The following is an 18,347-nucleotide window of genomic DNA, read 5'->3' as shown; positions in this document are numbered from 1 at the left end:
GAACGAATGAATGGAATTATAATGTATTCTTATGGGAAAATCCTGCTGGACATATGACTATTTCGACTTACAAACAAGCTCCTGGAGCAAATTAACTTCGTATGTAGAGGTACCACTGTATTCTGTTTGCTTTAGAAATGTTGAATTATCCATTTAAATGAAAACATGTTGGGTTGTAAATCAATTGACAAAGTCCTTTGCAAGAGCTGACGCACAACAACATCATTAAACACTGAAAACATCATGACGTATATAGTGTCATTTCCACATTCCCATTCCCTTAGGCTAGCCTTCAAATAAATCTTGCTATCCTGATACTTTCTACTGTGATTTTAATAGAATAATAACAAGTCTTTCCCTACACTAATTAACTGATGAGTTTCTTTTCACTCAATAGGTGTAATAGGTTGACTACGAGAAGTAGTCAAAATGGTAAATGGGCTTTTTGTATAGCTGTTCTGTACTTTCAACATTATCAAAGTGTTTTGATACCATTTCCTCGTTCACTTAATGTTAATGCAGTATAAGAAACAAATTGTGGTTAATCTTTCTCAAGGATACTTCGACATGGTCACCAGGGTAGGGGATCCCATGGGTTAGCGCCAGTCAATCAGTCTAACAGGGCTCTACTTTGGGCTTTTTGGCTCAAAAAGAAATTGATTATGGGCACTTTTGGAAGAAAATACTTTTGGGAACCTTGACCCACTATTGAAGAAATATGTTCCTCAACGTCGATTTAAGAATTCTAATTGTGACGTCGAAGTAACACACCAGGAGCACACACCAGCACAGGCTATGTAGCATAGCTCACAGTAACTTTACGCAATGAAAGGGGACTATCAGGTCAAGAGGACATACCATCTATATCATGGTACCCTCGGGTTATTAAAAGTATTAAAAAAGCATTGAATTTAGTTTTCCATTATTAAAGGAATTAAAAGTATTGAATTAGCTGTTGTCAGTCTGGAATTTTTTCACCGTGGTCTTAATTTTCAAGAACATCTCACTCAGTGCAACCTAAATTATATCCGTGACAAAGTTTTTTTTTTTTTTTTTTTAAATCCATAACGAAGATGACGCATAGAATTTTTACGATGCACTGCACTACAAATCGAAATGCAATTCATGCGTGCCAAACCACCACAACCGGCAAAACGGAGAATCCACCCACCTCTGCATCGGGAATGCGTCCGTTTGTCGGTGGAACGAAAACCCTGCAGGCAGAAGTATTGTGGATTCTGAACACTAAAACAGACCACCATTCATATACTTCAATTGAGTCCACTGGTGATCTGTTTCGGATATTACGTCATCTTTGGTCAGCATCGGCTGTCACAATGTTGGTCATATTGCGTTTTGCTCCAGAGGGAAAGTTCCCGATGTCGTAACTGTCTTTTGTAACAAATTTTCAGTTGGCAGAAAAAAACGCACATTTTCTTAATGTTTAAAGAGTCTACATATTTTTATGATCATCATAAATGCATTTACACAATGAAATAACGCTGGAAAAGTTTGTTAAACATAATGTTGGTCAAATCGTGTTTTTTTCCCGGAGGGAGCATTCCCGACTTCGTAACTGCAGCCAATTTAAGCTCCTCAAGACTTTAAGATAGAGGTAAAATCGGGCCTAAGAAATCCAGCCCGACCCGAACTGGTCCGCGGGTATGAAAGCCCGACCCGCGTTTTGTGTGGTAACATTTGTGACGATGTCTGCATAAAAGCCTGTCTATTGTAACGAATTCTCAGTTGGCAGAAAAAAAACGCAAATTTTCTTAATGTTTAAATAGACTACATATTTTATGATCATCATAAATTTATTTACACAACGAAATAACGCTGGAAAAGTTTGTCAAATATAAATAAACAGATGCGGTTTTGCGGACTCGCAGAGGGGAAGATTAAAAAAGGCGTATAGGCACACTCTGGCTCTGCAATGACCATACAGCGCTTTCTTTTTTTTTATCCAAATTATTTATTTTATAACAAGTATTCCTTAGTTTATCATTCATACATCGTTAATATAGTTATTTCAAAAAGTTAGCGAGAAAGAGCCCTGGCCCGGCCCGACGTAATAATTGACATTAGGCCTGAACGATATTGGAAAAAACTATTGCTGCGATTTTTGGGGGGTTTGTGATATTATTTTGCGATATTAAAAAAAAAAAATATATATATATTTTTTTTAAAAGACATTTTTACTAGATGACTTGAATAGCTCTTTGGAAAGACTTTGGATGACTCATCATAACCACAGTGTACAGTATTCCATCGTTTTTCGCGGTTAATAGGGACCAGAACCCGCCGCGATAAGTGAAAAACCGCGAACCCCCATTTTTGTGTGTGTTTGTGTGTGTGTGTGTGTGTGCGTGCGCTCAATGTATTTATTCAGATCTAGCACTGGAAAGAGATACATATAAGACATGTTTTTTCTTCACTTTTTTCCCCCAAAGTATGAGTTAAAAAAAAAAAAATATATATATATATATATATATATATATATATATATATATATATATATATATATATATATATACATATACAGGGGTGCACATAAGTGGTCCGCATGCGCGCATGCGTACTGGATGTAGACAAACGCGCTGGCCCTCAACGGCTTCCATACGCTTTTGCGTACCGATGGCTGACCACTGTATTTGCGGCGGACACGAGAAAATCACTTCTCAAAATGTCAAAGAGGCAGGCCCCACTGAGTAATTATTTCCGTGTTCCCCCACCCCCGTCAAAAGACAGACAGACGACAGAGACGTCACCGGAGCTACCGGAAAAAAGGACTTTAGCTGAAAAGTGGCTGCAGGAGGTACCATGGCTAGAAGCAAATGATGCTTGCACGGAAATGTGGTGCAACATTTGCCGTGAGAATCCCGATGTCGTTAATTAGAGCAGCGCATTTTGTGTAGGGTCAAAGAATTTTAGCCATCCAACCTTTGAAAAGCACGAAAAAAACAGAGCATGTGGCAATTAAGCAAACTATCGATGTCTGACAGGACCCCACTCGCCCTATGGACAAGTGGCGGAAAAAAAGGTTATTGAAGAACAGCGCCATGCACTGACAAACGTGTTTTTGCTCGCATTTCACAAAGGTAAACATGCACGTTCAATGAGCTCTTAAGAGGAGGACATCCCACTTTTACAAATGCTTGGAGTTCATGTGGGAGCCGCATATGAATGCCCTTTATTTTGAATTAGTGCTTTTATGTTTATTTCTTTACATTTCACTTCAAAGTAATGGCAATTTTGTTGTGCCACTTGATAATCAAGCATTAATTGTTAATATTCATTCATATAATTAATTAAAGGTAATTGGCTCTAAGTAAAGCTTGTCATGATTTTATCGCATCAGGCGGGGTCGGCTCTCAAGCTCAGTGAGGACCAAGTCACATCTCCAGGTCCTCCTCTGAGAACCTGGGCAAAAAAAATATGTGCACCCCTGTATATATATATATATATATATATATATATATATATATATATATATATATATATATATATATATATATATATATATATATATATATATATGTATGTGTATATATATATGTATGTATGTGTATATATATATGTATGTATGTATATATATATGTATGTATATATATATATATATATATATATATATATATATATATATATATATATATATATATTAGGGCTGTCAAAATTATCGCGTTAACGCGCGTTAATTAATTTTTTAAATTAATCACGTTAAAATATTTGACGCAATTAACGCACTAGGCCCGCTCAGACAGATTTAAATGTCAGTACAGTGAAAGGCCAACTTGTTAATTGTGTTTTATGGAGTTTTTTATTATTATTTTTTTTCATTATTATATTATTCTGATTTTTATTAATAACTTATTTATTTTGCTATGTTTAATTGCCATTTATAATAATTGTACCAGCAGTATTTATTATGGATTTAGTGTAGGTTTTTGGGTGTGGAACGAATTAATGGAATTTTAATGTATTCCTATGGGAAAATCCTGCTCGACATACGACCATCTCGACTTACAAACAAGGTCTTGGAACGAATTAACTTCGTATGTAGAGGTACCACTGTATATATATATATATTTTAATAAATGCTTTTTAAGCACTTTAAATGTAATAATTATGATCAGTTTTAAACATAACTGTCCCACTGAATCATTTTAAAACAAGAATAAACTACTGTAGTAGAAAAATGCTTGGCTTTATTAAATGCTTTTGTTTACCTAACATGGCTGTGAGTCTTGGAGTGACATGTAGAAATTACAAACTCCTCATAATCACTTCTGGCATTTATTTTATATGTCTCGAACATCTCCACATTCTCCCCCCACAGATACACACATTCATTCCAGCCCATGCTCCTTTGCAGAAACTGTTTAACAAGTTAAACAGTTTGATTGACAGATTGCTGCCCGGCTTCTTTGACCAGATCAAAGCCATCGTTAACTTTAATAAGCAAGTGCCGCAGTGACTGAGAGCTGGGAAAGGGGGTGAGAGAGGCTGTGCGAGCGAATGAAGCAGATCAAGGGTTTGTGGATCAGAAAAAATAACAAAAAAACTATCGCACGTCCTTGCGATGGGACTGTCGCGCATGCGCACATCGCGATGGCGATGTTGAAACGATAAATCGTTCAGGCTCAATTGACATTTTAATTTTGGTCATGTTTTCAGTTTAATTTAGCTGTTTCCAGCTTGCTATGTTTATAGTTGCGATGTTTGTTTACCGCTTTTTCTCTTACTGCGAAGAGCGAGGAAGTTACATCGGCCACCGCTATGATATTTGAGTCATCAGCCATCTGCTGTGACCCGGGAATTTAACGCCTGCTTTCACGCACACTGCTTCCCATGTCAGTCGACACAGGAAATTGTTTTCACACACAACTGCTGCACGGTTAAGTCCCGCGATATTCCCGTTGTTTTGGAGTATGTGATAGGGGCTCAAGTCACATCCAGATACTTTAGGTTGCAGTTTATGGGTCATGCGAAGGCAGTGGACCGGCTTAAACATTTCGGTTTGCCGTTCGAATGAAAGTGAATTTCGCCATTTTAACTCAAGAGTTAGCCATGTTCACTGGGGTCTTGGCAGGTGCACTAGCGGCTAGCCTGTTACAGAAGATGGCTGGTCTGAGTCCTGTCCTCCTCCTCTTTTTGTCCATAATTATTGTGTGCGTGTGTGTGTTTAAAAAAATTCTGACAGACTTTATAATGTTACTTTAAATGTGTTTTAATTGTATCTTCAATATATGTGCATTCTTTTGTCAAACACACTTAGTAATTGAGGTTAGATTTGATGTTCAGTGCTTTATTTATTTATATGATTCAATATGAGCTAAATAATGGGTGTGAGAAAAGTATTAATTTTCAATTGAAATGGGATTAAAAAAGGTCTTAAAAGTCTTGAATTTAGATTTATCAATCCTGGGGGGACCCAGGGGACCTTTATTATGACTAATAAAGATAACAAAAGAATGTAACATGGCTGACACAAGACAAAGATGAATGTACAGAAATACATGTGCAATGATCATCAACAGCGATCAGCGACTCAGATAAAAAAAAAAAACTGAAACTCTCTGGACCCAAGGAGGAATATTATTAATGAGAGAACACTGTCCCCTGTCCACTGTGGCCAGCTGGAATGTGACAAAAGGAAACACAGCAAGGAATAATTTTGTGACCACACGGTGCAACATATTAAATGGCGCAGTCCCAGATACGGGTGCAATGTCTGTATTTAGTATACGTAAGGTGCGCCGTATTAATGGGCATGCATACACGCTAAAACATAGGCAAGTATGTTGCATGCTAGCTTCCGTTTAGAAAAGGCAAAGAGGGCAAAACTGAGGTCAGCTTTACTTTACTAAAGTATTTAACAATGTGCTCACTGCTCACGTTATTTTTTGATCAGTCTTCATCCACAAATTCATTAAAGTTTTTATCGTCTTTATTGTAAATGAACAACTTTAGAGGCAAGATCTCAATCCAACACGCCACATTCCCTCTTGTCATGATAAGAGTCCGTCTCATTGACGATGGTCATAAATTATGTGTCTTTTGCTAAAGCTGGAACAACAGTGCAAGCTGACACAACCCATTCACAAATTGTTGGGTAACTCTCTGCCTCCCAGTAAATCTGTGTCCGTTATCTGTCATCCATTGCTTGTATGCCTCTTGCGACTTCACTTTCGCCCTAACCCTTATTACCTACTGGCGGGCCTACCTTTAGTGTCCTCGTTCACATGCACACTCCTCCCTTTCACGTCCGCCTTTTACAGAATTTGGAACTTTGCGCACGCATTAGGTGTTCCGCATTGTAAAGTCGCCCTGTCCATTTTGGAGAAAATGTATTTATTTATTTATCTATTTTTAACCTGTCCTGTTCAGCTGATTGACACAGAGAATGAAGATCTGAGTGTCCGATTGGTCAGAACAGTTTTAATGTATCACCTGCAAGTTAAACATACTCCCATTTTGATCATTCAACGTGCCTCGTTTATTAGGAGGAAGCAGCGAACAGGAAGGAGTTATTGGGGGACAGAAAAAAGAGAGAGAGAGACAAAAGGCACAAACAACAAGGAGAAATACATTGAACATCTACACTAACTATGAATATGATAGTGCTATCGTTAGCTAGTTTATTTCTAGTTGACACCATGTGGGGGGCCCATACCTGTCAACCCGAGGCTGTTGGCAATCTTACAAATAGTGACGTATGCCCTTACAAATTGGTGACTAATCTTACAATGTTGTATATAGCGTGCAATATGAAACAAAAATAAAACTCAATTTTTAAAATAAAAGGAATTTATTGGTAATATTGTTACATATAACCTGGTGCAATCAAAGAACAATCAATATCTTCAGCTACATCATGATTACTATTTTATTTTTATTTTTTAATTAAAAACAAAAACAAAAAAAACATAATAACCTTTGCTATGTTTGGAAATCGTTTAATGTTGTAAATCAACTGTTAAAGTTGTTAAAATTGCTACCGTTTTTGCATTAGTTCCCTTCTGTCTACTTTCGACAAGTTCAAGTTTTAAAACTGTTTCATCATTTAAAGATAGAAGATAGATAGAAGTCAAGATTTTGCCGATTTAGCAGTATTTTAGATAAAAAGTTACTTAAATTCGCTAGGATGGTTCACTACAAAAGAGCCTTTCTGAGAAATCTACTGCTTCAAAATGGCGGATGTTTATTAAAGCCGCCGTCTGTCATTTCGCATGTAGTTCTATAAGCATGTGATATCCAGACTGTCGGCTACAGTCAGGAAATATTGGAGCCACCTAGCCTAGCATCGCATTTGCTACAGCGTCACAACAAACACTTTTCTCTCAGTGTCTCTGACTTTTCTCGCGTCATTCAACCAACGTAGTAACGCACATCGTCTTGTTGCCGAAACGGTGACAAAATCCGAACGGAGAAAAAAAAAACGTAATGCACGAAAAACGTACACATTTTGAACGTACGGCGTACACATTTAAAAATTAGTGCTCACTTGTAAAAATTACGCCGAAATCGTACAACTTGACAGGTATGGGGGCCTGAAGACCAAGGAAGAAGAGGAGGGGGAGGGGTCAAAAAAGATAAGTGATTGGGAGGGGTGGAGTGTACACAAATCAGCCATGTGTGGTGCAGAACCCAGTATTTGTGTGAATCCCTTGTGAGTGTCAGTATGTTGGCATCCTATTCTATGCTGCCTGATCACTAATCCTGACATCTAGTTTTTCTACTTTAGTGTGTCTAATTGCACCTAGTCACTCTGGGTTCTCTTTAAGAATTTACCCTGCTAATAGACTTGTATATACTCTCACAGGTAAATAAATTAAAGTCAGATTTAATTCTGTGAATATGAAGCAACAGTGCTTAACATGGTCATCAAATTTAAATATTAACATGCTAGTTAGTTTTACACAATATAGCAAAATAATCTTTCTCGCAATATGTTCTTGGCATGTAGGTTACCTCACAACTTCTTTGATTAAAATGTGCTCAGAAACAAGTAATGACTACCCAGCTTCTTCTGCCTTAGTATAGAGATAAAACCAAAAATCAGCTCTACTCTAGTAAGCCATCAGGGAGCTGGTGAGGCAGTAGAGTGTGGGGAAGCTTTGCATTGTAGCAGGCTAATAAGTGGCTCTGTCTCGTTATTGGCGTGTTGGTAATTAACGGCGGCAGTCTGACTTGTACGCCTGATTGCCTACGGAGTTATCTCCTTAGTAAATGGAAGACTGGTGCGCTGGTTAAGAGCTAATTAAAAGATAATATTGTGTTTTTTTCTTGTTTGTTTGTTTAAAGAAAGATGTATATCAGGAGTCTTAGGTGCAAATGTTAATATTTTTTATTTATTTATTTATTTTTCTCAAAAGTTTACACTATATCAGTGGTGTCAAAGGTTTTTGTCACGGGTCCCAATCCGGTCGATGCTATTTATTCTGCTTTTCAGGCAAGTTTGACTTAATTTTTATGTACAGACTTGTATTTTGAAACACATGCTTTTATATCATGATACAATGCCTAACCCTACCTGTGGGTGACAGGGGATCCTTTCCAATTAACGTATTCAGTGAGAAACTAACTCCTGACTTAAAGAGGTACTAAAGTAATTCTCCAGTATTTCAAACTGTCATACAATAGGTCAACAAGTGAGGGCGCCTTGATTAAAGCGTGTGATCTGTGTAGTTTTATATTTGATTGCAATCACGTTTGCAATTCTGCGCACGATAGGTTTTGAACTGAATACTCCAAGTAGCTGCCCTCTTCGTTCTTCCTCCACGCCCTCTAGTACAGTGGCACCTCGACTTATGACCGCTTCGACACACAGTGTTTTCGACATCTGTCGCAAAGTTTTACTCGCCATTTGTTTCTACATCCGACGACATGCTCGAAATACAACATGACAGCCCCGCAATTTCTTTGTTTTACCGCAAGACGGACGCACGGCGGGAACCTTATTTCTTGAGAGAGAAATCAACGTGGGCTCCAAGAATGTTAGTGCAAGTGGTGAAATAAGGAAAAAGGTTGGGCTTACCATTGAAATGAAAATGGAAATGATAGAAAAGTCTGAGCGTGGTGTGTGCGTCAGTGAAGTGGCTTGACAATTCGGCCGTAGAATGTATGCAATCTCGACGGTCCTCCTCTGACCTCAGTTTGCCAATCTTTATAAGTTAAAGTGACAATTATTATGATTGTAAGATCACCCCAAAAATCGCCCTCTTTGTTTGTTTGTGTTGCCTCGAGACGCCTGCAAGACAACGATGACCTCCAGCCTTGAATAGTGTCTAGCATCACACCAGCCTTTTTTGGCAACATTTATTTTGCCATTTGAAATTATTGAAGTCATAGTAAAGCAAATGCTTTTCCGTCTCTTTGGTAGATTTTCTCTGAAAACAAGCCTTATGTTATATTTTTCCTATTTTTGTTCTCATCTGTGACTTGAATAAGACATTAGATATTATGGGGTGGGCAGATCAATACTGCATCAAAGTTCATTGATCCACTTTACCAGCTGCAGGCATGGGGCTAAAGCACTACAGTTAGCGAATAGACTTGAAATAAACATCACCTGCTTATAACACTCAAGGGCATGTGCATTTGTTGTGCATTTCTTCAGATTTGATTTTACACAAACTTACATTTATTGTTTCAGACATTGACCGTATGCTACAGTCAATATGCTGGGTGTGAAATCCAGAATTCTGCCCAGTTCTGGTTTCTTTACATACTGTATCTACGTACTGTATATATGTATATATAAAAAAAATACAAATACTTTTGTAGCTTTGTGGTGGTGGGTTGTTGTAAAAGATGGAGTGTAAGATAAAATTTTAGTTTATTTCAATAAGGAACGATTACTAGAGTATGAGTGGATTTAAAAAATGAGCATGGTCACAGAACAATGTGTACATGTAATAGATAAAAGTTTTATATTTTTCTAATTCCAGATAATGATGTTAGTCTTTCTTTCTATACAGCATACACAAGAGAGGACAGGTCAAAGTGATGCTGTGTATGAGGTGGTGAGTCTTCAGAGGGAGGCAGAGAGAAGTAATGAAGGGAAAGGACAACTGGCCTCACCCACTGAAGAGGAGGAGGTCGATGATGGTAAGAGTAACCACTTACAACTCCCACCTATTTTGCTCGGATGCTTTGGTTCCTTTACAGCTTGTGTTGCAATCAGCATTTTTTTTTTTTAAACAATGTTATAAAATTCACAATCAATCTCAGTCTCAAGCATTTAGATTTCTATTAATTTTGTCACATTTAGTTTACAATTTAATTTACTGCGTGACTGTTTAATCCACATTGTGTCAATTGATTCCTATACATGTAGTGCTTAGGACATTTCTTACCAAGTGTCAAAGAAGCTCTAAATTAATAGAAGTCGTTTTTACCCAACTATTTTCATACCACTGATACAATACAGTGTTAGATTTTACAGGAGCATTTAAAACTTAGGTTTGAGTATAGCTAGTAGTCTCCAAATGTTCACCTGATATTAACAGAGAAGACAGAAAAGATCTCCATGTGCAATTATTGACCCACTCAAAGCCACTCTTTTGCTTCCTGATGGTTTTTCAACTGTCACTGTGGGAGCCATTCAGTAGGTTTTTTTCTGTACACTCCCTTCTCCCCCTGAGACAAGAAAATAGAGACACTCAGGGACATGGAGTTGGAGGTCAGCCTTATTGTGTACAGAAATGAATACCCGCAGAGTGAAGAAGCGTCTTGCACACATTTAATTATTTTTTTTTTCTTCTTGGAGGCTTCTGAGTGCCTGAAGGGGACTTTTTTTTCTGAGTGCAGTTCCATCCACAGCACTATTGTATTGTATTGTTGAGTGTGTTTTTATCACCCTTCCTACACACACAGATACATGGAAAGTGACTTTTTCAGATGCATCCTCTGCTTTGCAAAGATGTAGCCATTCTATGTCTCTGCAATACAGCACAATTAATATGGCTTTGATTGAAATAAAAATCAATGCAGATTTGGTTTTGAGACTTTAAAAAAATAAGAGAATAAACACATTGAATTAACAGCACACAAATGAATAAGTCACAATATTAGCACGGGTCCTCCATAGGAAATATTACGGAAATATTCAAAACACCCTGACTGTGATGTTGACGAATAAACTGTGGTAACATCATATTCCTGCTACTAGCGCCATTTTAATTATTGTTCCGAGCGTAATTGGTATCTCTGAGAGTAGTAGTATTTTTTTTACTTCTCCCATCTAGTGTGTGCCACAACAGCAAAGAAAGAAAGAAGATGATGCAAACCATAGAAGAAGAAAAATAAGAAGAGGATGCGACATTTAAAATCTTTTGTGTTACTGCGCTTATCTACCTATAAAATTGCAGCAAATCAGCTATTTAAACATATCGCTGTCGTCGTAATCATTTTAAGTACTGTATTGGCCCGAATATAAGACGGTGTTTTTTGCATTGAAATAAGACTGAAAAAGTGGGGGTTGTCTCATGTTCACGGTCTAGACGATATACTTATTCACGACGCTAGATGGCGCCAGATATCATCGAAGCGATGTTCTGTAGATAGATCTCAGCTACTCTCAAGTTTAACCAGTTTGCATTATTTTATCGCAATGTTTTTCCTTATTCAGATTTGTTTCAAGACTACAGTTACAGTTAGACTTCACTTTCATGGTTAATGCAGTTATTCCAATTTTGTTGTTTTATCACAATAGATTGGTTTATTTACCTTTAAAAAACCATTCATTTACAAATGTGATTGCACTTTACATATTTAAATGTTCAGATATTAAGATTTGAATGAGGCAAAATAACATGCTTTTTCTCTCAAATATATTGTAATAATCATTTGTTTCGGATGTACTGTAATTATTTTCTCTATAAAAATTAATTTGGTGTTCAAAAAGTCTTTTTTTTTTCAAACTTGAGTCTTGAAAAAGAGGGGGTCGTCTTATAATCAGGGCCGTCTTATATTCGGGCCAATACGTTACATTTCATGAGGTCTTGCGTGCATGGAAATTGAATTTGGTTGCTGCTGCTTACAATGTGCCAAATTCTATTTGTGTATTTTTTTGTATTTAAAATAAATCTTTTTGCAATTCTTTCAGATTGTTTATTTGTTCATTGCAGCACATTTCCGATTCGGAAACTTCATCTCTGAGCGGCAAAATCATTTGTATTGAAAACCATGATACAACATATAGTGGTCGCTATTATTTAACTTTTCTCTAGACCAGTTGTTCTCAGATCTTATATGAAAGTAAACGTGTTGTGAATGCTCCTAATTTTTTCATAGTAGGGCCGGGCAATATGACCTGCAAATATAATTGTATTTTTGTCACCAAAAATGTGATTAATGGCACCCTCATTTTTTTTGTCCTTCGTCCTTACTTTTTTAAATGCGTCATTGAGTGCAAATGACAGAGGAAAGACAAGTATTTAATTTACTAATTGCTGTGGAAAAAAATTAAATAAAAAAGTAATAACTATTTAAAGAAACTGAGAAAGCATCATCTTTGTACTGGGTCTGAAAAATGTAAAAGCTAAATATTGCCCTGAAAAGATCATACATGTTGTTGGTGCAGGGACGTATGGATGAAACGGCATGCAGGCAATAATAGCTGCAAGATATACAATATATATAAATATACATACAAATTTATTTTATTTATAATTGAGCTGGGGAAAAAAATATCATCTGTTGATAAATCGTGATCTTTTATGTCACATTATGTTTAAAAAAAAAAAAACGTTTTCGTGAGTATCGATACTTTAGTTACTTCTAATGTGCTGCGTTAATGCTGCTGATCACTCTCCGTCCTGCTGCTTTCCTTGGATGGCAATGCGCTAGAGATTGCTTGTTAGTTAACGATGAGTGACAGCTGTTGATGCTTTGATGTTGCCAGAAAAGCCTGGGAGCGCTATACTTGAAAACCCCCCCATTGTTGAGCTTGTTTTAACACTTGCGGTAGTGTGAGTGGCAATGGCGTACCGCAAGCAACACGTCACTTCCGCTCATTAATATTCATGACATTAGCTACTGTTGCTAAGTAGGGACAAGCCACCGTTTGTCCCTAATAGGAAATGAATGGAAATCGTGAACGAAGGAGATGTTTACAGAGCTAAACCTACCAATTCTCTCCAAAAATGATATGCCTGGTGCCAAATTGACTGGCAAAGATGTGGAAGAACATAAAAATGTTCAGTTAAAGAGATGGCTTTGGTGTCGAAGGCTGAAAAAGACGAAAAAAACGAGCCAACCTAGGCATAGCTTTAGCTTTTTTATCGACGCAACTGACAATGACATTCTCCTGTTTCAACAAGCTATCCTTTACCATCAGCCATGTCTTTCTTATATATCCTCTGGTTGTCCTACGTCTCTTACCGTTCTTGGGGGTAATTTAGTTAGCTTTGTGTAGCGATCGCAAATGCTACTCAGTAACAGCCAACGAACACTTTTAATTTTTTCATTGATAACACATCTTAATTCTATAATTTATTTACACTTCCCCCTTACTAAAGTTGTTTTTTTATATATACATATATATATATATATACATAACAAAAACGGTAACAGTGGCAGTCAGATACCATTGTAATTCTTTTCAGGTCATTCATTGTCAGACAGAAGCAGTACAGCACAACGTTACGCTAAAAGAATAAGTTAAAAATATAAAAATGGCTTACCTCTTTGTCCTCTGAAAGACCATGCCAACCCAACATAATGTTTACTGCATATGAAATGTGAATGGATTCACCTAGCTGGTGTTAAAGTCCGCGCAAGTTGATTCGGTCTTCACATTTTTTCCCTCCCGAGTTTTTGGTTTCCGGAAACGTAAGAAGAAAACATCCTTCATGTGTCGTAATGTCTAGAGTCGTTTCTACAAGTTCCAAAAAAGCAATGCGTGATCGGCATGTTCGTTTTTGAAAGATTACCGGCGAAAAGTAGCACAAATTACGTTGAGTCCATGCGAGGGCGGGTCTATAATGTCCCATTTCGGCTTTACTTCCGCTTTACGATGCGACGTCACGGTCTAAAAATAGCCTGCGTGCGGTACGCCATTCATTGTGTATGTCTAAGTGTTCTCAGCAGCGTGAGCTGATTTGAGTGGAGTGACTCAATGAAGCATTTAATAAAGACAAGTATTTTTCTATTTTCTAAGTTATTCTTGTTTAAAAATAAATCAGTGGGACAGTAACATGTATAAAACTTTTAATTATTTATTCATTTGAACAATTTATTTTCGGTATCGGATCAGGACTAGGTATAAAATGTGAAGTGTTTTAAATATTATATATACAGTAGGGGTGCAACGGTTCAGTTTGCCCACTGTCCGGCTTGAACCTCGGTTTTGGGATCACGGTTTCGGTTTGCGTTTTGCATTATTTTTTTTATTATTATTATTTTTTAACTGCCTTTATTTTGCTTTTAAATAAATGAAATAAACACTTAAAATGTAAACATTTTCGACTGTTAAAATGCCTCTGAGCTCTTTGGCTAGTGTAGTGACTGACTAATAAAATACACACACACAGTAGTAAAAAAGTTAGTTGGCAAAGTAACTGGTGATACCTTTCATGTTTTTTTTTTTTTCATTAAAAAAAACAAACAAACCCAAAAACATAGTAACCTTTGCTATGTTTGGAGGTCATTTAATGCTGTGAATCAACCGTTAAAGTTGATAAAATTGCTCCCGTTTTTGTATTAGTTCCCTTCTGTCTACTTTCGACATGTGAAAATTTTAAAACTGTTTCATCCTTTAAAGATAGACTCAAGTCAAGAGGAGTATTTTAGATAAAAAGTTGCTTAGGTTCTCTCGGAAAGTTTACTACAACAGAGCCTTTCTGAGAAGTTTACTGCTCTAAAATGGCGGCTGTTTACTAACGCTACCGAGTCTGTCATTTTGCATGTAGTTCTATATGCATGAGATACTGTATCTTGGCGTAGATTGTATGCTGTCGGCTACAGCCAGGAAATATTGGAGCCACCTAGCCTAGCATTGCGTTTGCTACAGCGTCTCAACAAACACTCTTCCCTCTCCGTGTCTGACTTTTCTCACATCATACAACCAACGTATTAACGAACATTGTCTCATTGCAGAAACAGTGACCAAATCCGAACGGTTGAAAAAAACAACAACCCGTAATGCACGAAAAACGTGCAGATTTTGAACGTAACGTACGGCGTACACATTTAAAAATCAGTGCTCACTTGTACAAATTACAACGAGACTGTACAACTTGACAGGTATGAATTATAGTGGACCGTCACAGCTAGGTAGTAGCACTCTGTAGCACGGGACGTCCAACTATCAGTGGTTAGGGTGAAACTATGTGCTTTAGCGAAATCATTTTCGATGGCTTTGCGTGCCATTTAATAAATGTCGGGGATTACGTTGTTGGAGAAATATGTCCGCGAGGGAACAATGTAACGCGGGTCAAGCGTTGCAAATAAATTAACGAAGCCCGCTGTGTGTTTTCACTGGTGTCATCTTCGGGGTTGTTCTGCCCTGAGAAAGTGATATCTGTGGGTGATGCTGGCTGAGGTGCCGGAGTCATGTTTTAAAAGTGTTGCCATTAGCATGGGGAACAAGCGCTGAGCAATGCTTGCAAATTTTTTTTTTCAATATTTTCTCTCCCTCCGCATTGTAGTCCATGGGGAAACCAAAATGTTGCCACACCGCAGATTTGAAAGAAGCCGGTGCTTCCCCAAAATTTGGTCTCTCCACTCCTCCGCTTGCCAAAGCTATTTGTTTTCTTTCTCGTTTCACTTTCACTTAGCTCGAAAGCGAGAGAGGGCGTTACTCGGCTTCTATTACACAGGTGCTTGACAGCGATCCGACATTTACTTGCGGGGCGGGAATTTCTCCACAGTGGTGCTTCACTTCACACACAGGCACACAGAGCTCGATCAATTCATTCCACAAGCGTTCGGAATACATTAATTGCAAAACCAAAAAGGCGCGGTTCATAAAGGCGTATTGAACCGTACAGGGCGAACCGTACGGTTTGGCTTTGAACCGCAAGCCGTTGCACCGCTAATATACAGTATTATAGATTTATTATATTTTTGTTATATTTTGCACAGGAACAGTTGCTGCAACAGTTGATGCACTTTTCTTTGTAAAAAAAAAAAGAATAAATGTCAAATGGCATCCAATTTAAATGGAGATACATGCCTATGTTTTTTTTTTCAATATAAATTTTAAAAGGCAATGTATCGCCATACTTGTTGAATGGCATCTAATTTAAACAGAGATACATGCCTCTGTGTTTTTATACATTTTGAAAGGTAATGTGTTGCACTTGAAGTATCGCAATACGTATCGGATCGCCGCACAGGTATCGCGGCACGAATCGGATCGTGACCAAAGCGGATCGTCCCAGCGGACTTTATAATATAGTGTATTGTGAATTCAGAGGAAAAAGGTTGACTTCTTCAAAGAACAGAATGCACTTAGATGTGTTTTGCTGTGTGTGGGGGTGGGGGGTGGGGGGGGGTTGTCACCAAAATCTCTGGCCAAAATGTCACGCATTTAGGCTATTATTTGATGAACTTTTTCTGTCAAGTGTTTTCTGTATTTTATTTTCCAGCACATCCTAGAGTCTAAACTTCTTTTTGAACATGAACAGACAGCTGAATATCTATCCGTACCATTAGTAAGCTGCAAACTAATGTTTGTTCTCACTTTTCACTTTCTTTTAAATTCTTTAAGAGACACTAAAGTCATTTTACAGTATTTTAAACTTTTTCATGCCTAAGATAAGTCTAAATAGGAGTGTGTACTTGTTGAACTGTGTTATCGATCAAGTGTTTTTATTTGAATGCAATCGCATTTGCAATTAAATTCATTCCGCAAACAGTAGGTTTTGAAATTGGTCACTGTGTGACGTCACACAGTGCCTAATCCAAGTACCTGGGCACTTCATTCTTCCTCTGTGCTCTGCAAATGAACTGTAACCCTAAAAAAACAACAACACATGTCTGGATGTTGCCACTTCCTTGTTCTAAACCAGGGGTGGGCCAACCGGTCCTCGAGGGCCGCAGTGGGTCCTGGTCTTTGTTCCAACTGACCCAGCACAGATAGTATAACCAATGAGGTTTCAGCAGAAATGAGAAGCACCTGACTGCAATCGACTGATTGCACTTGTGAAACAGCAGATTGGTAAAAATGTGTCCTCTTAACTCATTTGCTCCCGGAACCGTATAAATACGTTTTATTTTTAAATGCTCAACTGTCCCGCAACCGTATTTATACGTCTTTTGCGTTTTTTTTTTTATAAGAAGCATATATAGCTTCCGCTGTATCTGAGAAACAAAGAAAAACGCTCCAAACCAATTTTAAAGCAATAAAACTGGCCACTGGAGGGCAGTAACGCATTTTGGAAGACTAGACAAGCCGATTCAACAGCAGTGAACGGCCGGCCAGCATTGTCAAAGCGCTGGCGGATTGAGCCCAGGCGGCGCTCCTTCCGGACAAAACAACGAGAGGACGCCTGGGACACCAGGCGCTGGACGATCGTGCAAAACGAGTGAAACCCCCCGTGGAGTGGCTCGCCTAGCAGACCCCGCAGAAATGCAAAAATAATCCATTTTTGTGAGACAGACAACGATGAGGGAAAAGTTTACACAGCTGACGTGGCGACAACGGCGTCATCTCGGCGACAAACCGTCATCTCTCAGTCGTTGTGTGTGAATAAATTGTTACTATTCTATCTAAAGCTCTATTTGTCTGGTTGTTCATAGTATTTTGTAAAAGGAAAACATTATTCAGATGTTTGGGATGTAACTAATGCAAAAAATAGCTTTGTTAAAGTCAAAGTTATGTTTGAAATGTATGCGTTTACAAAAAGCTCATTTTCTCCGTTTTTTCATCATAAATTGGAAAATTGCTCAAACTAAGCTATTTTCTAATGCTGATTTCTAAAGAATGGAAAAAGATACGAACTTACTTTTTTTTTCTGCTGAAAGAAGAGAGTCCAATCTTTCTTTTGGTGGGTTCAAAGTTTATATAGCAATAGAACAGAATTTTCTGTGGGCCTTGCAAAATCAGTCAAAATCCAGAAAAAACGGGCGGGAGCGAACGGCCTTGCTCTGGTGAAAATGGCTGGGAGTGAAAGAGTTAATGAGTTGCAACAAAAACCCGCACCCACTGCGGCCCTTTGTGGAATAGTTTGCCCACCCCTGTTCTAAACGGTGCCACATTAGGCATATTGTGTAATATATATATATATAATATACAGTGGTACCTCTGCTTACAAAATGAATTGGTTCTGGTAGTCTCGTAACCTGAACATTCTGTAAGTAGAGATATATTTTCCATGCAAATGCTCTTATCTGTTCCA

The 18,347-nt window shown here is 37.8% G+C and overlaps 1 protein-coding gene across 1 annotated transcript in view; it reads left to right on the top strand.

Moving 5' to 3' along the window:
• Positions 1-18,347, top strand: part of rabgap1l (RAB GTPase activating protein 1-like) — a 164,483-nt gene that overhangs the window by 21,941 nt on the left and 124,195 nt on the right. Inside the window, exon 11 of the mRNA XM_057840616.1 lies at positions 9,981-10,110. Coding sequence (XP_057696599.1) covers positions 9,981-10,110 — 130 coding nt within the window. The remainder of the gene's footprint in view (positions 1-9,980; positions 10,111-18,347) is intronic.

Source organism: Corythoichthys intestinalis, chromosome 7, assembly GCF_030265065.1.
Source record: "Corythoichthys intestinalis isolate RoL2023-P3 chromosome 7, ASM3026506v1, whole genome shotgun sequence".
In the NCBI taxonomy this organism is placed as follows: Eukaryota; Metazoa; Chordata; class Actinopteri; order Syngnathiformes; family Syngnathidae; genus Corythoichthys; species Corythoichthys intestinalis.
The sequence above is the reverse complement of the archived record's forward strand: the minus strand, read 5'-3'. Positions and strand labels throughout refer to the sequence as shown.